The sequence below is a fragment of the Falco peregrinus genome, chromosome 2, assembly GCF_023634155.1.
Source record: "Falco peregrinus isolate bFalPer1 chromosome 2, bFalPer1.pri, whole genome shotgun sequence".
Lineage (NCBI taxonomy): Eukaryota > Metazoa > Chordata > Aves > Falconiformes > Falconidae > Falco > Falco peregrinus.
The window spans coordinates 25,757,869-25,779,034 of record NC_073722.1 but is presented as its reverse complement, the minus strand read 5'-3'; the positions used below and the strand labels follow the sequence as shown (position 1 = coordinate 25,779,034).

General features: G+C 44.9%; 2 protein-coding genes across 6 annotated transcripts in view; one reads left to right on the top strand and one right to left on the bottom strand.

The window, feature by feature from the left end:
- Window positions 1-369: 369 nt before the first annotated feature.
- Window positions 370-8,226, top strand: PAQR3 (progestin and adipoQ receptor family member 3). The gene is made up of 7 exons (XM_055797432.1): window positions 370-720; window positions 800-962; window positions 2,183-2,338; window positions 3,102-3,299; window positions 4,770-4,860; window positions 5,165-5,313; window positions 5,788-8,226. Exons 1-6 carry the CDS (start codon window positions 536-538, stop codon window positions 5,305-5,307), a joined length of 936 nt encoding a protein of 311 aa, XP_055653407.1. The 5' UTR covers window positions 370-535; the 3' UTR covers window positions 5,308-5,313; window positions 5,788-8,226.
- A 1,547-nt stretch (window positions 8,227-9,773) lies between these two features.
- BMP2K (BMP2 inducible kinase) overlaps window positions 9,774-21,166 on the bottom strand; it is a 65,870-nt gene continuing 54,477 nt past the window's right edge. For all 5 annotated transcript variants that reach the window (XM_055797427.1, XM_055797428.1, XM_055797430.1 and 2 more), the window contains exon 16: window positions 9,774-15,341. In XM_055797427.1, the coding sequence (XP_055653402.1) occupies window positions 13,909-15,341 (1,433 nt within the window). In that variant the 3' untranslated portion in view covers window positions 9,774-13,908. The remainder of the gene's footprint in view (window positions 15,342-21,166) is intronic.

The following is a 21,166-nucleotide window of genomic DNA, read 5'->3' as shown; positions in this document are numbered from 1 at the left end:
CGCCCCGCACGCGCGGCCTTCCGCCTCCGGGCCAGACCGCCGCTTGCTGGGGCCGGTTCCTGCGGCGGGCTTCGGGAAACGCCCGCCGGTACCTGCCCCGCTCCGGCCCGCAGCCGCCCGCCCCTCCGCCTGCATCCCTGCCGCGGGGAGGGCGCCGGCGCGGGGGAAAAGCCGGCGAGGGGACACGGCCGGGCTGCGGCCCCGGCCGCGGCGAGGACGCGGAGAGGACGGGGCGGCCCGCGGCCCCGGCGACGGAGGGGACGCGGAGGTGACACGGAGCGGACGGGGCGGCGGGGCAGCGCGCCCCCGCGCGGCCGCCCGGTGCCCGCCCCGCGCAGGCGCGGCGCGGTGACGCCATCACCTGGCGACGCGGCAGCGGCCGGGCCCCTCCAGCAGCGCTGGCCGGGCCCTGGGAGGCGGTGGGGCGGGCAGGGCCGGGCGGTAGGGCCCCGCCGGCGACCCGTGAGGAGCGGGGGGCGGCGGGGCGGTCCGATCCGATGCGGCGGCGGGGCGCTGAGGCGGCGCGGCGGGCAGGATGCACCAGAAGCTGCTGCGGAGCGCGCACTACATCGAGCTGGGGAGCTACCAGTACTGGCCCGTGCTGGTGCCCCGTGGCATCCGCCTCTACACCTACGAGCAGATCCCCGTCTTCTTGAAGGACAACCCTTACATCACCGACGGCTACCGGGCCTACCTGCCCTCCCGCCTCTGCCTCAAGAGGTGAGGGCAGCCGCTGCGCCGCCCCGGGCCCGGCGGGCCGAGCCCCGGTTCACCCCCGCCCCGTTGTGTCTCCTCGCAGCCTCTTCATCCTCTCCAACGAGACCGTCAACATCTGGAGCCACCTGCTCGGCTTCATCCTCTTCTTCACCCTGGGCATCTACGACCTGACGGCTGTCCTGCCGGCCGCCGGCGCCTCCCGAGAGGACTTCGTCATTTGCTCCGTCTGCCTCTTCTGCTTCCAGGTAGGGGCTGGGGGCCTGCCGAGGTGCAGGGGTCTGAGAGCAGCCCAGGGAGCTTTTGCCACCTTTGAGAAAGAGAGCGTTAAATCCTACTCACGCGTTGTGTGCGTAGGATTGCAGAGCGAGGTGGACTAAGGTCAGACCTGAGGAAGCATGTTTTAACTTGCTTTGCTTTTAAAGGTAACCGTCAAGCTCAGTGGTTGGCTTGATTTTGACCTGTTTAATATGTGGAGTCAACAGAGGAGGACTGAACATAACTGGCACAGGAGAGAGTCTGTGAAAAACAGCTACACAGTCCAATGCCATATTTAACAGCTTCAGCTGGGCTTCAGGGTTCAGCAGGGTCTGATGTTGCTCCCAGACAGCATCAATTGCTGCTGGAAAGGGTCACCAACCCGAACGTGAAAATCAGCCATGGCCTGGTGCTGGGCTGCAAGGGCAGTAGGGCCTGTATCTTAACTTTTTACCTGCTTTAAACAAGAACTTCTGTGTCAGATGAAATCTGTTCTCGACAGCAGGCTCCAAGTGTGTCGTCGTTTAGCTGCTGAAGTACACTGTGCCTAAAAAAGTGTGAAGAGCCAAAGTGTGCTGTTCGTATTCCCTGACAAGTGCGGGATGCCTTTGCATAGCTAGAAGTGGCGGAAACTCCCTTGCTGGCTTGGAAGGCACTGCTGCTGTGCTTTTCCTTACTCCTGCTGAGGGTTGCAGAGAAACACAAATATTTATCAGGGAAAAAATTTGACACCAGCCTAGAAGCAAATGAGCGACCTGTGCATAGGAATTCAATTTTGTGTGTGTTCCCTCAGTAAAGTAACGTGGGTGCTAGGCACTCAGGGCAGATTTGGGCTTTGGTTTCTGCTTGTGGTAGTTTGGCCGAGCAGAATTCCACCATCCCACTGTATTTGTGCAGACACAGCCTTGCTCCCTTGCGTGCTGGCCTCTCACTTGGCCTCATGGTCTAGGCCTCAACAGTCCGGTTGTCTTGGCTGTGCAACTGGGGGTTATCATGTCTTGCAAAATTTTCTGTTCCTTCTTCCATCTGCCAGGGAACCTTATGTTAATTTCTGTTGATTACTGGCAGGAATCATAATTGACTGCATGAGGTTGCACTGCAAAACACGCAGCAGGGTTAATTGCATGCTCTAAGCTTCGGAGTTTAAGCTTGCTCTACTCCCTGTTAATTTTTAAGAAATTAATGCATCCTTGTTTGAATGTTTGTATAGGTCTGTATGCTTTGCTCAGTAGGATATCATCTTTTCTGTTGTCACCGCTCAGAGAAGACCAGCCGGCGATGGATGGCATTAGATTATGCAGGAATTTCCATTGGTATCCTGGGCTGCTATGTCTCAGGCGTGTTTTATGCATTTTATTGCAATAATGTAAGTTTGAAGCACTTGTTCATGTCACGTTTAGTTCCTGCGGTCGTGTTGTTGTAGTTTCCACCCTGAAGGAAGGAGGTTCATAGGGGGTGTCTAAATAGAAAATGAGCTGGGAGACAGAGATGGAAACTGAAACAAACTCCTTCTGACACCAGCAGAACTTTACTTGCTGAAGTGATAGGCAAATTGAGATTTTCCTGCCAAGCTGTCAATCGCAAAAGTGTCAAGAAAAATACTTACATTTATATGAAGGCAGGGTAAACTCTACAGGTCCTACCTTTGTCACATGCACGAGGCCGATTATGGGATGTGTCCCCATCACAAGTAATTCAAACCGTTTCCCACAAGGTAGTTTACATGAGGCAGAAACAAGCTCCTCTTCTCTCATCTAGTAGAGGACAAGTAAAATCAGTTCCCTTTAAAGGCCCAGATTACATCCATGCCTACAATGGATACAGCGATCGGGGGAGTTGAACAAGTCTGCTGAGCCAGAAGTATATTGAAAATTTTTGGTCAAGGCACCACTCGGTATAAAAATGATGTACTCCGTGTACCAGAGTGATAAGAGTCCCTTCCCCTCACTGTCAGTTGATAAATAGAAGTCCATTCACTCAAACCCCGTCATTTGCACTCGCAGCAGCGATGGGAGATTTGATGTATCATTATGCTTAGTAGTGTAAACTTTCTACCCAGATTTTACTTTTACACTTGATGAGAAAGCTCACGAACTTGCTTTTGTTTCTTTTTTTTTTTATTTTCTCAGTACTGGCGTCAGGTATATTTAATCACTGTGCTGGCAATGATCTTGGCAGTATTTTTTGCTCAGATTCATCCCAGTTACCTCACACAACAGTGGCACAGGCTGCGCTCCATCATCTTTTGCTCAGTGTCTGGATATGGAATCATTCCCACCATCCACTGGGTTTGGCTCAACGGTGGCATAGGAGCATCTATTGTACAGGTAAAAGAAAACCAGAAGGGAATAAGTTTCCCTTTGGCTTTTCTCTTGTCATCTTCCTTCAGTCCTCCTACACTTCAGGAAATGAGGGGGAAGCAGTGGGAATTAAAATTTCTTTAAGCGCAGAATTCCTTCAGATGGCACGATCCAAATGCAAACACTTAGAAATACATTGAGAATCAGTAAACAGGTTGAGTAGATTAAATCTGCTTTACTGATTTAAAACTGCATCGTGAGAAGGAAAAGTGGGTCCAGGTCTGACCGAGTATCTGCTGGGGAGACAGAGTAGCCTGTGTAGGTGGCCCACGCCCTTGCTCACCCCAGGGCGAGGGTCGGAGCGAAGAGCCTGCGCAGTGGGAAGCAGTCTGTCAGGCTGCTCGAGTGCTCTGGGCTGTCCGCCTCCACAGCTTGAAAGGAAAGAGTGGAACCAGCAGACACTGACAGGATGGTTATTTGCTTCCTCTTCTGTTCCCTGGGTTGGCAGCAAAAATCAGTATTTGCCTACTCAGCCCTCTGTCTCTTACGCAACCCTTATTTAACATCGCTGTGAAGTTACTGAACTATTTTGCTGTTCTTGTCTTACCACTTAGAATTATGCTCTCCAAAACAAGCAGCACAGTACAGCTAAGACTGTAAAGTATGGCCCAATAGGAACACCCCAGAAATCATTGCAATTACCCAGGGACCTAACTGTGCTAAAGAAAATGTTTCTTTTTCATAGCGAGCAGTAATGGTCTTAGATGGGCCCTGCTGGAGGACTGCCACCCGGGGTGATGGTTTAGTCCTGTCCAGAGTTGTCGTTGAACGTGGAAGTGCAACATGTGTGAATATATGTAGTCCTTAGACAAAGCACTTAACATTGGCCTTCTACAAATCGAATAAATGGTAGTTGTCCCCCAATGTCTTCCCCCATTTAGTTCCTTCTAGCAGGGCAGAATGGTGTGAATGGTACGCACTGTGTTTCCACACCTCAGAAAAACGCTCCACTTCTGGTAATAAAAATGTTAAGGAAAACAAAAAGCATCTTGTGAATGGGTTGCTTGATTATTTACCATCCGGTCCGTAGTGCTTCTGTGGCCTTGGGTTCTAGCAACTGCAATCCCAAACGGTAAATGAGGTTTTGCACTGAAATCTCACTTATCCTGGTCATTCTGCATAAGATCTGGGTATTGGAAGATGGCCTTTTGCTGACAAATTTTACGCCTGATGCAGGCTGTGCAGGAACACCAAGTAGTTTGTGTATTGAAGCAGAAAGGTTGAGATAAAACAAGTTTCTTGCCATTCAGATTTTCCTAAACTTTGCCATTCGGTTGTTCCTCGTTGGATTTTGTCCATAGATGACAAAGACAGCGAAGTAAGATTCAGTTTTGTCATGCTTTTTTGCTTTTTTCTTTTTTTAATCTTTAGGGACTTTTTTTTTCTTTTCTATTTTTACCTCCTAACAGAATAGGAGAGCTTCCTTTTCTTTTGCAGGAGTTTGCTCCGCGTGTAGTTGTCATGTACTTCATCGCTGCTGTAGCTTTTCTCTTCTATATTTCCAAAGTTCCAGAAAGATACTTCCCAGGTATGAAATTCTCTTCTGGGTGATTTTTTTCTGCAGTTAAGCTTCCTGCAGTGTCAGTCCTTGTGAGTCCTGAACTTCCTGTGAGAGAACAGGTTGACTGTGTTCCCCGTGAAGTGTTCTCATGCAAGTGCTGTGTGTATTTGTATCAAAAGGTGGCAGACAACCTCTGACTGAGTTCGTTAAAGAACTTTCACTGCCTCCCAGGATATGCAGTGTATACTTGAGCTTTGGAGGAGACTGATTGCATTGCACAAGTTACTGCTGAATTTCACAGCTTAACCACTTGCCCTTGTCTTCCCGACAGGACAGCTGAACTACCTCGGCTCGAGTCATCAAGTATGGCATATCCTTGCAGTGGTGATGCTGTACTGGTGGCATCAATCCACCGTGTACATCATGCAATATCGACACAGCAAGCCCTGTCCTGAGTATAACACAGACTTGTGAGTGAAGGTATGGCTATTTTCATACTGGTGGGAATAGGATATTACAATAAGCATAGGGTTAAATAATCCTGGGTTTAACTTGCCGTCACTTTCCATCAACCTTCCTAATTAGCTTCCCCTAAGAAAACACTGACTGCTGTAATACTTGCTGTAAATAAAAAACTAGTGATCTTGATGCCAGCACTCTGCTCATCCACACTGCTGTGTTGCATGAGGCTCAGCTCAGTGAAGCTGCGATGCCCTCAAGCAGAGTTTTAGAGCAGGCTGGACAGAGGTCTGCCAGATCCCTTTCAGCTCTGTTTCACAATTTTAATAGCCTCAAGCCGTCATTAGTATGTGTTCCCAAGCAGCCTTTTCCTCAGGTTTTTGTCAGCTTTTCAGCCTGCTAAACACTGATCTGCATTTTTTTGGAAATCAGGTAAGAGCTGATGATTTCACATGCATAGTAAGCGAGTAAACTTGTTTCCCCACTGTATTTCAGAGGTGCTGTGATGAAATTTCTGATTTTGCGGGTCTGGACCTTACCTGACAAGCTGAGCTATGGAGTTAAGCACTGAGGCAGTTCCTTTTCTGAGTGCTGGACTGTTACCTGCTTACTGGGACAGTATGTTATTACGAGTTTTGAGAAAACCAACAGCATTGCCCAGGATCTGAGATGCATTCTTGGTGTTCTGCTATCAAGTACAAATGGGTCTTCCTGGAGTGGGGCAATGGAAAGCTGGGCTGTAAAACTCAGCGTTCCGATCACAGCAGTATTTTTTTTTTCTTGGTAAACACTAACAACAAAAGTAAGTGCCCTTGCTGAGCTAATGGGCCTGTATACCAGGTTTTTAGGTTTTGTGTAAGTGCATAATTAAGAAACTGCTCCGGACAGCGTGCTTGTAAAACCGTGATAACTGTGGGACCTGGTCTTGGATCTAAATCACAGCGATACAGTGTGCTGCGTCCTTCAGAGTCTTTGAATGACATGCTTACGCTTCAGCTTCGGTATGGTAACATGTAAAACCGCATTTTGTGGACTCTTGTACTTTTCTGGATGAGCTCTTTTCCTTTTTCTGGAAGATCACGTCATCCACCAGAGCTGTATCTTCATTTCAGATCTTAAAAGTTGCTTCCTCCAGTCTGGATAGCACCATTACTTCAAGAAATTTCTCTAGATCCCTTCAGTAATATGGAATTAGTATTCCAAAATGTTTCAGGAGTAGTACTATGTTTGTTACTATCATGCAATGGGTAGAGATACTAAGAATTTTTTTTAGTTAAATTTGTTTATCAGGATGAAATTAACACACCCCGAGCAATGAACATGCCGGGGATTCAAGTCACTGAACTTTGGCTTTTTAACGTGCGACATATTATAATGTACTTGCAGACTTTGTTCCGGAAAATGACTTATTGCCATAAGCTTGCCACAGTAAAAAGGTTGCCTTGGGTTTTAGAATCTGCTGTGAAACCATCTCCTACAAACTTAATGCTAGGGAGATATGAAACGCACAGGTTATCAGATAGCTGTAGCACAGCATAATTAACCTCAATGGGTGCCAGTTGTTCAAACAGGATTGGAATTCTTTGCATTTCTGGGTTAGAATCAGCATTTTTAAGTGACTTCTGTGTAGCAGCTGTACTTGTGTTTACAGTTCAGTTGAGCAGCAGTAGCAAATGCTACTGCTTTGCACCATCAAGTGTTAGTCAGCATTAGCCATTGGGAGATTCCTCTGCTTGCCTCAAGATGCAGTTACAACTTAATCCCAAGTGACTAAAGCTTGGGAACAGAGCTGTTGAAGGACCCGATTACATTGGTATGGCTAGCGTTAGAAAGCAGAAGGTAGCCCAAGTATTTCTGCTTTGACTACAGGCTGTTCTGAGATTAGGAACTGTCCTCGCTGACCTTGCTACACTTCCCCTTGTTACCTGCAGCGTGGCCTTCGATAGTGTCCCAGCATCTTCTCGCATTTTTTGTGATCGTCTGACAACAGCCAGCTTCATACACACCAATAAGGGCCTTGTAAGATTTCAGACAAGTTGTCTTACACCTGAGGCCAAGGAAGAGACCGCCCTGCCTCACAGCAGGTAGGAGAACCTTGGGCAACCATGGTAAAAGCTGTGTAACACGGGGGAAGCCCTTAACAAACTGTTGGCCTTGTCTATGCTATGCCATTGGCTCTTCCCTCAGAGAGGGTTCTCACCCGATGGATTTTAGCTGATGCAGCGGGGGAGAGGCTGGCTTCCTGCAGTTCCCTCCATGGGGTGGGCAGGCTGCTCTTAGGTCCCCCCAAAGCTGTCTGCTGCCCGGGCTGAACGAGCCCAGCTCCCTCAGCCTTTCTCGTTAGGGCTGTGCCAAGGACATATGGACTAGCGACAGAAACCATCAGGCACCTGCACACTCATCGGGGGTGGAGAAGGCAGGACGTGAACTCTGCTGGTGTGCTGGAGAGTAATGCTCACAGTGTTAAGTTCAGCAGGTTGTTATGGGATGGGGGTTTTTCAACTCCAGAGACAAGTGGTGGAAAGAATTGACTTTGCATTTAAGATTCAACTCCCAGACCTTTGAGCCTTTCAGTGTAGACACTGATTTTTTTTATTTTATTTATTTTTTTAAACTTGACAACCAAGCAAGTTTCAAGTGCACTAATTACTACTACTGAAGCCTGACAAAGAACCTGCAGCTTTAAAAGCCTGTTTCCAGTGTTATGTGAACAATACTACTTGGAGAATGTGTGTGTATTGAAAGCCTACTAATGTTATAGTTTGCTAATGTATTTTTTTTAATGTAAACTCTTAACTACTCTGGCATTTTTCACTGGATAAGGAAATTGACTGCAAAGCTGTACATTTTTATTACCCTGACAAAATTTATCAAAGCTGCATGGTGATCTTTTATGTACATACTGAACCTGTAAATAAATCTCAGTTCATTGGATGTTTACTTGGACAGATACCATTCTTGCATCTCGCATAGTGGAACAGCAGATGTGAATTGCCCAGCCACGCAACTTCTGTCACATCCCTTGCATTTTAAATGTACAGGGAGCAGCTGCCTCTTGACTTAACAAAACACAGCACGGATGGGCAGGGGCAGGTGTTGGAAACTGCACCACACCAGCACTGGGTAGTATATTTTACTATCAGTACTTTGTGTTCTAAACGTGTTTTTAGAGGAGCACCTCCAGATGAATCTACTCATGAACTCAGCTTTGCAACCTCTCGCCTTTAGTCTCTAGATAAAAACAGGGCCAGGCCCTGTTTGTATCTTAAGAGCTCTGGCCTTCTCTGTTGCTGTGGCCTAAGCCAAAGAAGGACAGGTTGAGCCTGACTGCTTCAACTGAAACAACAGTTCTCTGTCCCACCTCAGTGTTGTAAAATGAACCGTTGCCCTAATAGAAGCAGTTCAGCCGCATGCAAAAACCAGTGATAAGAAATGAAGTGCTAGCAGTTACGCTGCACAAACAAAAGAAAAAAATGCAGCCAGAAGATTTTAACTGCTTTTGTACCCACAGAGGCTGAAAACAAACCGACCCTCCATCACAGATGGCACAGGCAGAAAAGCTCTGACGGTACATGTATCCTGCCTACGCGTGCAGCCTGCAGCAGGCATGCCTTTGCGCCCTCCATTACCAGCGCCCGTGCTCGTCCTGTCCCACAGCACGTGGTGAGCGCTCACAGACCATTTATTACCAGTAGCCCTCAGGATTGCCCCAAGTCCTTTCCCGCTTGCTCTCTGCCAGGCCTTTAAAGTACGGACAGCGTGCAGATTGAAAGACCTCATAATCCATGAAAAACTGTTTAAAGCAAGAATTTTAACAGCCACAGTTGTTCGTTTTCATTTTAAGCTGAAGCCTCCAGTTAAACTGTATTTCCTTGTGGATTTGCTTTTAACAAAATGAGATTGAAGCAGGCAATAGGCAGAGGCCAGAACAGGCAGGACATAAGCTACAATTTAGTAACTTGAGTCCAGCTGCTGCTCCATCTTTTCTTGACCATTTACTCTTAAGCTTACTTAAGAGTAAAATCAATACCAGCAGCATTCAAAAAACCTCGTCTGGTAAGCAATTGCCTGAAGGGGTCTAATCACATTAAAAATATGTCTAGAGGATTAGGTGCAGAACTATGTCCATGGAGGTAGCGCTGGGAACTGTACTTAACATCTTGGCTATAGAAAAAGGGGCCACACTTCAGTTACCACCTAGGAACCGGAATGCATCCTTTCGAAACTGTTCTGCAGCAAGGCTTTCAAGAGTAGCACTGAAACTAAGGAACTGAAAATAGTGCATGATCAACTGGTTTTTAACAAGCTGGACAAAAGACAGACGACTGGGCAGCAAGTACAAGTATTTCAAAACATTTTTAAGAGTGACAGGAGCCTACAGCTACACAAAGCAATTGGCAGGAGCAGCACTGCTTACAGTGAGTAAATTAAAGCCTAACTGTGAATACTTAATAATGCAATGTTTAAGGAGATCTGCAAAGTCACTGTTACCACGTTTGTTTATTTAACAACTGCAAGTATTTTATGACGTACATCAGTTTCACAAAAAAGTTAAAAGTTCTCTCTTTAGTGGTACACAAAAAAGCTTTAGAAACTTGAAGTCTAACAAGAAATGGAAGTGTAGTTCAGGAAAGTGCACTTAAAAGCTGAATGCCAGCAATTTTAAAGTAGTTTTTATGCTCTTTAATATTAGGCGGTGCCTTAGTCACAAATTTAGCTATACACACAATTTCCTTGATTTTCCTTTCGAAATAAGCACTACAGAAAAGTAACGCAGCAGCCACCCTTCACACTGCTTTTTTTCTTTTGCAACTTTCACTCATACTCACTTCAAGTTGCATGAAAGCAAGTGTGGCTGCTCTGTTACTAAAAACACAGCAACTCCCAAGAGATACGTGATGTGTGCGAGCGTGTGTATATTTTATATATACTTTTCATATATAAAAATACACAATATAGTATAAAAAAACTCCAGATAAACTCTTAATTCTCACAGTAGCAAATATATCGACTTATTTTCACAGTACTTGGTTTTACTAACTGGGACGCTCAGAATGATTAGGAGTTCTTTCCTCCAAAGCTGGTTTTCACGGGTCCCACATTACGCAGGTCAACCAAAGCAACTGCACACATCTCAAGGCCATTTGAGAATCTGCAGAGAAACACGCCTAGCTTATTTTTCTTTCAATGACCACAACCATTAAGGGCTTCTTAGTACCTTTTGACAGAACTCTCAAGCAGCTGATTCTAAAAGGCCTACAGTTCAGTCAACATGCTGAAAGAAAAGCTGTAAAAAAATCAACTGGTATCTTCAGTTGAAAGCGTCAGCTCCTTACCTTGCCATTATTGTCTTCGCAGACAGTATAGTACGTGTTTGTTGCAGCAAGGTCTTTCCCGTATTTCAGGCAAGGTCACGATACTCTCCATGGCAAGCACACACATAAGCACGCACACATACCAAATGAAGGCAAAAGGATACCACATTCCCCAACAGTACCACATATCCTCTGCTGAACAGTGGATCTTTGCTGACATTAAACCCAAACTTGGGTTTAGTTGTGTATAAACAATATATACCACGCAAAGTCAACTTAGCGAGGCATACTTGTGTCTTCTCAGTCACAAGAAAGGATAACTTCTTAAAAAAAAAGGTACATTTACACAAAAACCTGTTTCATAAGTAAAATAAAAAAAATTTTAGAAAAGGTTTATTAAGGCCATTAGAAAGCAAGTATCATCGGCTGTAACTCACATGCAGCCAGGGGCATCATTATGCCAGTTTGAGAGTAACTTGGGTTTACAGTTCACTTTTATCTTGTCTCTCAGTTTCTGTGTACAACCTCACTCCAGCTTCCCTGTACCGTTAATATAACCACTTACAGGCCATCTGCCAAAAAAACAAGCCGATCTGCCACACAAGGAAAACCTGTAGTGCTCCTCAGCCTGAAGTCTCGGGGTAAACAGACAAAAGCCTAACACGCTTTCTTCTGTTCCTAATTCACCTGAATATTTAGGCTAAGTCTGCCAATGCAGAGATGCATAGCCTTTTCCCTCGGTGTCCAAAACCACTCTCCTTTCAGGCAGTGGAGCTCAGCTCCAGACTCAGGTGTTTTGTTAACACTGTCCTCGGGCACCACATGGCCAAGCAAGCCCTCAAGTTGCTTTTCCACCCAGGAAAGCAGCAGCCACGTGGCTTCAGCAAGCACTAGCCACATTCTAAAGCATGGGTCAGTTGCCTGTTTTATTCTCATTTTGTTTCCACTGACCTGCCCCATTTGTCATATCGCTCTGTTCCAAAAGCTCTTCAGGCAGGTAAGTAACAGTTCAGAAGGAAACTGTAGGAAGGCAGCTCATAAGTACACACGGGGGGGGGGAAACCAACCACAAAACACCAACCAAAAAAGATGGATAACCTGAGTATCAGAAAATGCTACAAAACTTGGTGTGCACTTCTTACAGTCTTTGGCACAAAAAAACCCCAGGTGAGAACACTAGTCATAAAGCCTAGGAAACTCCTGTGCAAACAGAGTTGAAACACTTCTACTCATAACTTCCTAAGAGCTTCATTTCTAAGCCTGGAAAAGGCACACTTAACCAAGCACAGCTGTTTCACCCTGTGAGAAAAATGCAAACAAGGAAGATACATGTAATGAAGGTGTACGGATATGGATGAACTACTTTCAAATTCCAGGACTAAGGGAAGCAACCTCACATGTAACAAGGGAGTGTTTCATCAAACCAGCCCCCATATGAGTCAAGTGACTTGGTTCTAATCTGTTGTTTTCAACAAATACTGTAAGGGATCCCACCACCACCCCCACAGATCTTTGGATGACTGTGTAACCAGCAGGAGACTTTGCTGGGCGGTGGGAAGCACAACCTTGAATATTTCACTTCATCTCCTGCAAAAAGGGGGGACATGGGGACACACATCCACAAACACGTCCTCAATATGTGAACATCTAATTATCTACTCATCAGCATTCAGTAGAGCAGGGTATAAAGTTGAGACAAGCAGAGGAACTACCTCCTTCCACCTCCTCTTTAGGACCACCATGGAAAAAAGGCAGACCAACTGGACCGTTCTGCGTTGTACTTGCTCTGCAGACGGTGTACACAGCTTGGCACAAGCAGCAAGGCAGCAGAGAAGCTGCCCCACCTACACACAGCACGTACTTCTACAACAGGCAATGAAATCTTGTCCTCAACAAGCCTGTTCACATCACCTTCCCATCACCTACCGGCACCGCACACTCCCAGGCTTTTAGCCGCAGCTTGTGCACCCAGTGTCTCCGAGGTACTGTGCAGCAGGCCAGGAGTCCTGCCTGTAAGGCTTCGTGGTGTGAAATGCAGCGTACTGGTACGGCAGCGAGCTACCTGCTGCTTACTGCTTCCATTCTGAAACAAATCTGGGTTCAGAGAAGTCTCTTCAAAGCTCAGTGCATTTAGCAAAACTTTCTTATAAAATACACTTAAGTATAATAATAGATTCATCAGAAATCAAGAACATTAGGTTACAGTAATTTCATAAAATTATTATTGTTTTAAAAAACAAGAGGTTTGAGAGAATACACATTTTCTTTGCAGTAAAAATCCACGAGGAAAAGAAAAGGTATTTTCAGACACAAATCCCAATTTGTAATCAAATAAATCTGATGGTTGCACCTCACAGTCAACTGTACAAGTCATCTGAAATACTCTGTATGTGCCAAATAATTTCCTCGTGTAAACCAGCCTCTCTCCCCAGCGTACTGAGTAGTCTTCAAAGTGTGCAAACACTGACTGCATCCCTGCTGGTTTACTCCCCTACAATCAAGCTTTTCATCTCACAAACCATTATATTCTCTGTATCTTTAGTTTTAACTCTAAGCTTCCAGTTTGCTATTTTACATTAATGGCACTTACTGTAAAAATAATTAAAAAAAAAAATTGAATGTTTAGGCACACAAAAAAAATAATCTGCCTTTCATCTCTGCAGCTCCATAGATGTCTACCAGGTCCCAAGCCATAGCTGTGCTCTGGAACTCTGGGCCACAGCCCCTTGAGGACTTGGCTTCTGTATTTTTATGATTAGTAAAGGCAGTTTTCACCTAGGAAACCAAGACTTGATTATTTCCAGCAGATCAACCTGGATATTAGTACATTTTTTGGTTCTTAGGTCTGCTGCAACTGAGACAGTTCCATTAGCCTACCTGTACACCTGGAAAACATTTTTCACGTGATCTCTGCCCACCCCCCCTCCCTCCCTCCATCTCACCACATCAGAGGACTGAAAAGGCAACACAACAGTGCAGAATGACAGTATGTTCCCAGGGCCCAAAGTCACTGACAGACAATGATTCGTATCTGCTTTCTCTTTTCATTCTAGGAGCCATCTGTCATAACACAATGATGCTCTTGGTTTGTTTTTTTCTATTTTTCTCCTAAAATAAAAACCCAGTAAAATTTTGCCATCATTCAAAATTTCATCGTGCAAGCTGGCCATGCAGTCTTGAACTTGAACAAACTGTACAACCCAGGCTCCTGTCAATTCAACTAGATAAATTACTCCACTACTTAAAACTTATATTAAGTAACTCAGAGAGATGGAGGTGGGGGGGCACCCATTGGAAGCATTTACTGTTTGGAAGGAAACGGAGCTGCTCCAAAGGGATCTAACTCTAGCGCCTGTTGCTGCTGGCTCTGCGCACTCTGCACAACCAGTTCCGTGAAGGGTACTGCACCAAAGTCATCTGTTTTCAGCCCATCGCTGCCGTGAATGGCTCCGTGCAAGGAGCTCTGCCTAGGTCTACCAGCCACTACTACCGCGCTGTGATCCCCGCAGCTGTCACCAAACCCTTGATGCTGGGGATGCCGCATCAAGTCCGGAGGGTGGAAGGGTTTGGCTCCGAAAGGATCCAGCAGACTCTCATCTGTCTGCAGAGGGTTGGTTCGATCTTTGCTGTCAGTCAATGCAACGCTTATGTTCTCTTTGGAGTCTGAGATAGTCAGGAACTCGTTGCTGCTCTGCGAGTCCCTGCGGCCCACTTTCTTGTGCCTGCGGGCTCTCTCAGGGGTGCGGTAGCTCGGTTTCAACGCCTTCTTCGTGGTGGTTGGGGTGCCATGGTGGCGCTTTCCGTTGTTCTTCGAGACCTCCTGTTTCATGCGCCTCTGGCGGGAAGAGAGTTTCTGCAGGTTACGCTGCTGCTTCACCTTCTGCTGCTGACTCCCTGTGATCTCTTCAAAAGGAACCAGCCCAAACAGGTCCTCTTTACTCCCACCAGTCTTGGGGAGAAGGGAAGGCTGAAACGGGGTACAGCCAAAAATATCGACGCTCCGGGGAGAGGTGGGGGAGAGCAGAGGCTCAGTTCCCGCCACCTGGCCATCCTGCTGAGACGCCTTTTTGCTGAAGGGGGCTTTTGTGAAAACATCGAAATCATCCTGTTCTTGGTTCAGGCTGGGAAAAGCCATCTGAGAAGAGACATCTTTGTCCATCTTCTCTCTTGCCTGAGGCTGCAGAGGGAAAAAGGGCACTGCCCCAAACACATCAAATTCTTGGCCAGGGTTCACCTTGATTACCGTACTTGGCACCTCAGACAAGGATGTATGCATTGAACTAGGTTCTTTGATTTCACTGCTGTCCACACCATCTCTGAACCTCCTGCTCAGGAGGCCTTCTACAGATTTTTGCTTGGTACGATCAGAATCGGAATCAGAACTTTGCTTCTCTTCCTCCTCTTCCTCCACCTCTTCCTCAGAGTCCATGAGGAGAGGTCGGTGGCCTAAATTCTCTGGTTCTGTGTCATTGTCATCATTGAAGTCTCCATTCTCTCCTTGCAAGACTTCTTCATCCTCCTGTTCTTCTTCTTCCTCACTGCTCTTGGGAGAAGGAGGATCAGACTCAAAATCACTCTCTGAGTCATCGCCACCTTTTGTCACTTGTCCGTCTGCAGTTTTCCTCCCTGTCCGGGGATCTCTAAAAGCATGGCTCAGTTTTCCAGCCTTAGTTGGGGTCCCTAAGTTATTTCTTTGATTGCTGGCCGAGTTATCCGCCTGTTTTCCAGGGGAACCTGCAGGTCCGAAGAAAAATGCAAAACAAAACTTGAAATACACTCTTGAAGTCAACAATTATTCCCCACATGCCATAGCCACTCATACCAAGAGTTGATGCAAACAGATATTCTGCACTTACTGAGGTTAATGAGCTGAAGATCTGTTGTGGCATTTCAAACAACACTCATAAAATTGATTAATAGGCAGATCTTCTAGCTTTACTCCTCCAACCCAAGATGTCTGGAAATACTAGTATTTCGGGGGTGTGGAGGAGGGACCAATGGACCAGGTGATCTCTAGTGCCAGCTTTTCAAATACACTCATCATGTAGCTGCTCCTGTCCAGGGAAATAGGAACCAGCGTGCTTGAAAGATTTTAATTTACTTTTCTTTTTTAAAGCAGACTGCCTATTTCTTGAAGCACTTCTGCTTTGACAGTCTGCTCTGACAAACCGAGTGCTCCAGTCTGAAAACAGTCAGCGCAGGCAAAAGAAAAGCATTTAGCAAATTCAGGCAATTCATTTCCAATCTTGGGTACCGTATTACAGCAACAACAGACCTCAGAGGGCTCCACTCCGCTGGCGTATCGCCCGTCTACTGTGTGTGCAGTGCTGTATGCCAGAAAAGCAAATGCACCTTGCTCACACGTACCCCTTCAGGTGCTTTTTGAGGTTCTTCATGAACCCACCGTACAAAAGTTTTTACTGTGCAGTGAGACACATGGCAATTCAACACAGTTTCAAAAGGGAAACGAGTGCATGACACCCTGTTAGTTCCCAGTCCTTCCTCTCCCCCAAGCTTTCATAGCACAAGACAATCCGACCCAACATCCTCAAGATAATCAGGTTCCTCTAAGGTCTATAAAAATCAGGGACCGGACAACAGAGAAGTTTGTTCCTGTACAAGCTGCAGGGAAGATTATCCAAGGTCATAATCTCTGTCCTGCCCTCAAGGGCTTCAGCTCGTGTAGGGAGTTGGTGAAGTGGACCTTGGAGCCTGCCAACAGCCACACAGAGGTACAGGGCTTGGGGGGTTTTGCCTCACTAGTGTGTTTTGAGCCATACAAAGGGAAACCAACAGTCCCTATGGGAGACCACAAGATAATCGGCTGACATAACTATATGGAAATAGAGAGGCAGGGACAAAGGTGTTTTCCAACAGGTATCTTGGTTGAAAATGCTCCCTCCCTCCTCCCAGTCCAGACCAAAACCATGATGTGGACTCCTAAATCCCACTGAGGATCAAGTCTGATGGTCACTGCTATTTGGGCGTTTGAAAAGGTCTGCCCAAGCACTCCCCCATGGTTTCAGCAGAAACAGCCTCTCTCCACCAGGGCCTTCCCCATGAATAATGCCAACAAAGCACACACTGGGACAGCAACACGGGAGAGCTTTATTTTTTTTTTTAAAAAGAAATACCTCCCTTAGCATGTCAAATCTATGCTTAGAGAATGTCTTTTCCTCTAGCAACACTGAAGCTCCACATGCGGTCCCTTCTGACTTCCAGCATAGCAATTCAGGCAAAAAAAACTATTGCTTATGTTAGAGAGAAGTGTTTTCATGTTTGTTTCTAAATAGGATCTGTCAGCTCAGTTGCTCCATGAGAAAGATATCTATTCATTTTACTCCGACACCTTCATCCCCGCTATTAATTATCTGACAACTAGAGCTAAAGGAAGAATTCACTGATGACTCCTTCATGGGGCAGTTGGCTTAGAATTACTGGGAGCAGCAAAAACTTTGCATCAGGAAACAAAACACATGGCAAGAGCATGGAGTCCAGGGTAAGCCTGCATAGTGCCACTGGTATGGCACACACACAAAACAAGTTTCTGCCCATGGCAGAGCCCCACTGCTGCACGGAGATGTTTTGTCAAGACTTCTATTTTAAGAGAATGAGTAGAAGGAAAAGCAAAACAGTTGGTCTCAGCTGGGAAAAGCTTATTTGCTCTTGAGATGTGCTTTTCTCTAGGACACGGATCACACAGCAGCCACGCTGCTTTAAGGATGTATAATTGAACATGTAACACTAATAACAGCAATAATTCACCTCTTTGCAGACACAGAGCAACGACCACAAATTTGCGTGCAATGCTTTGAAATAAGGCTAGTTTACTGTCACTCCAGGCTGAATCTTGTCTGGGCACCAACCTTCAGATGAGGGCCAGAAGAACAGTAAAACCGGTGGTGTTTCTTGCCTCATGGCCACGCTGAGGTCATTTGTACCCAGCTGGGAGCGTCCACATGCCCTACTTGACAGCCCTCACTAGTGAGACACTGCACACCACAGTACAGCCCAAGTGCTGGGTACAAAGTTCTTACATCTCCAGTATCTGACACAAACCTGGGGACAGGGGTTGGTCCTCATTAAAGAAGTTACTAACAAGCTCTACTCCAAGCACTGCACTAGATTGCTGACCCTCTCACCTAACCAAAATTAACAGCTTCCGTTTATGGCTTTGTTAAACAATCGCTGAGGTCTCAACTCCATGTGTTCACATGACTGAAAAAGCTGGGGATGGATGTGCGCACCAGTTATTTCTCAAAAAAAAAAAATTTCAGCCAGAATCCAACTCACAACTCTCTTGCTCTTGTAACACACAAAATTTCACAAGTCATTTATTCTTTCACACAGAAATTAGCATGCAACTTTCAGGCCACTTCAGACTTTTCCTTCTAAGCTCCAGTTTAGACCAGAATATTAAGTTTTACAAGAACAGTTTCTTCCTTTTTTAAAATTAACAGCCAATTTCTTCATCCGGTGGTCATTTTTCTCTTTTGCAGTTACACTTAAAATAACAATAAAAACTCTGCAGCAATATATTTTATGTATGGATTTAAACACAAGATGACCAGAATGACTAAAACCATCAGGTGATTACAGCTTTGAGCTGTTTCTTCTTTGCTTCTGGTGTCAGATTGCTTCTTATCTACTGTAATTTTAAATACTACATATTTGCTTTACCCACTAAATTAGAATCTGGATTATTTGGCTGCTTATTTTAGATTTCCCAGAGGTACAGCCTTCACATTGCACTGTATAACCCCCTATCTTCCAAATCCTGCTGTTTCAATATTTACTGAAACACTAATGTTAATATAAATGCAATTAGATTTAAAAGAAAAGGAAATATTTCTAGGTTAGATGTTGACACCATTTATACAACAAAAAACCCAAACCTTTAATGTATGCTGATATCCACAAGTTCACGCTCCCAAGGAGCATTATACCTTTGTACATAATTTCCACATGCAGAAAACAGTTTATAAAGCATTTTTTTAAAAAAAAAAATACAGGAACCAAACTACAGTATATGTAATATATATCTAATAAACCTGACTTCCCAATAGGTTTTAATATTATTTGTTAATTGCTGCCACAGTCACACTCACTGGAAAACAAACTGCAAAGAACACCAACAAAACAAAAAAGCCCCACCTCTGAACAGCTTCTGACTTGCTGAACATGTATTTTAAGCTGCATAACGTTTAGGTCTCAGTAGCTGACCTCTCTGGACAAAGATTCATCAAACAGGACTCGACAACACATAGCAAAACACTGGAAGCAGCCTCCCAAACCATACTCAGTGTATTGGTACTGGTGCACTAGCCACTCCAACATCTCTTAGCAGACCCACCAATAGCTGTTATTCTTGCTGACAATACACAGAGCAAATGATTTTGGGAATCAGTCATCCAGACAACCTAGTTTTTTAAGGAATTTATACAAGCATCCTAGACTTCCTTTCTCAAGTTTAATGACTATCACCTCTAGAAAAACTGGGATGAAGTCAGGAACAACCCGTTGAGCAATCCCACTTGCTGGAGATTCGTGTTCTGTAGCAAATACAGAGACTGCTCTTGCTATGTATGAAGCTAGGTGTTTCATTCACATACTTAAGGGCTCTGAATCACTCTCTGAGGAAACTGAGCACATTACTCATTGACAGAGGCAGTGACATGGAAGGTGCTTGAATAGCTATCAAGAGCATTGAAAAATTTGTATTTGCTCATTTTTACAATACTTTCCACAGTAATCTGGGTACTAGACAGTTTTGTAGCCCCTTGTTCTACTACGGGCAACGGAGCTAAGCCATCACAGACTGAATACAGCCCACAAGACTATTTGTGATGAGAAGAATGAAGAAGCATGCAGGAAAAGGAAGCTTGAGCCTGTTTATTTGTAAATGTCTGTCTCTGCACGTGAGAAAACATTTTCTGAAGTATCTCTGTTCTGAGGCACTCAAAGGTATTATAAGCGTATTTATTTCTCCAGCTGTATTTTTCTATAGTCACAGCACCAGAGAAGTAACTGCCTATTAGCTCATCAGCTTCGAACCCTTCATTACACTACAAATTACTTCTGAACAGGGTTTCTGAATTTCTAGCTCTTCAGCCCTGAGACAATTCCTTATTGCCTTGCCAGAGTTATGAATATTACTTCTTATCACAGCAGGAAATTTAAGTTACTGTATTGCACACAGACTCAGAACTATCACAGTCACAAGCTACATTAGCAGCTGAATATTACTAAAATTTCAGAACCAGCATCTATGACCCTACATGCACAACTGCAACAGGAAAGCAAGTGGCACGCATCTCATGACAGAGAGCAGCAACTGCTCCTGCTAGACAGTTTTTAAGAAAGCACTTTTATTTCTGAAGTATTTCCAGAACGGTGACTTCACTGCTCATGCATTTGTACCTTTCAGAAAAGAACAAATATCTTGCTTTATTCTTCAGTTTATGTCAACGTGTTGTAACAGAGCCATCTGCTCCAAGCAGACATTAGTCTATAATACTAGTCTTAAACACTTTATAGTCTAACATAGCCAAACCTCATGGAAGAAACCATCTCTGCACGCACCTTCCCACCTGCAGGTCTTTGGTTTAGTACCAGCAAGAGAGAGAAAACTGTAGCAGACTAGCGCCAAACCCAAACCCAAGAACAAAAAAATACCCTCCATAGATCTGTTTTCAACCCATTAGCTCAATATTTTGTTTTTCTGCACTGGAGTTCCCCCTCTTTCACTCCTAAAGAAGTTCGCAAACTAAATAAATACCAAGAGTTCTACAAATAGAAACAATTGCCCCAAAAGGGAAAGCTCCCTGGTTAATGACAATTTAATGCTCTGGTCAAATAAGTTTCAAAAATGAAGCATTCTGTTGTTGATTTCATGCAATCTTCTCAACCTAAACTGCTGCAGAGACTCTTCAGATACATATTTACAAAAAAATGCTGCAAAATGTTCAGTAACATCTGTTTGTAATGTACTGTTCAGATTACTACACTTCTAATCAGGTTTGCATCTTGTAGGAGACAATTGTTCTTTGCTCAAATGTGAGCCAGGTGGAACATCTTTAATCGTATAAGAAGATCCCAATCTTAAAGGAAATTTTCTGTTCTGATGTTCTTTTTCCAGACATCCGATTATCAGAGGATGAATTCCCTCTAACAACTGCAGTAATTACATGCCTTCTGCTGGTTCATCATTTTAGGGTATTGCGGGGGTGGCAAAAGAGTGGGGCATAAGAGCTTTAAGCTTTCTTTGAATTGGTAACATACTGCCACCATAATTTCAGAACAATTTGCCACATGTCAGGCCCAAGGATTACCAGCATGCTGCAACTAAATCTGCGCTATTCCTTTGACAACAGCCAGAGCAGCAGCTGCTGAATATCGTAATGGATTTACACTGCTTACCACCTTTATTTTCAAGAACAAAAATGGGAGAACACCACACTTTTGCCTGGCATCTACTGCTTAGATATTATTTCAAATAGTTAGTCTACAGGATGACGCATGTTATAAAGAAAAAAAAGATGAAAAGTGACCATCATTGC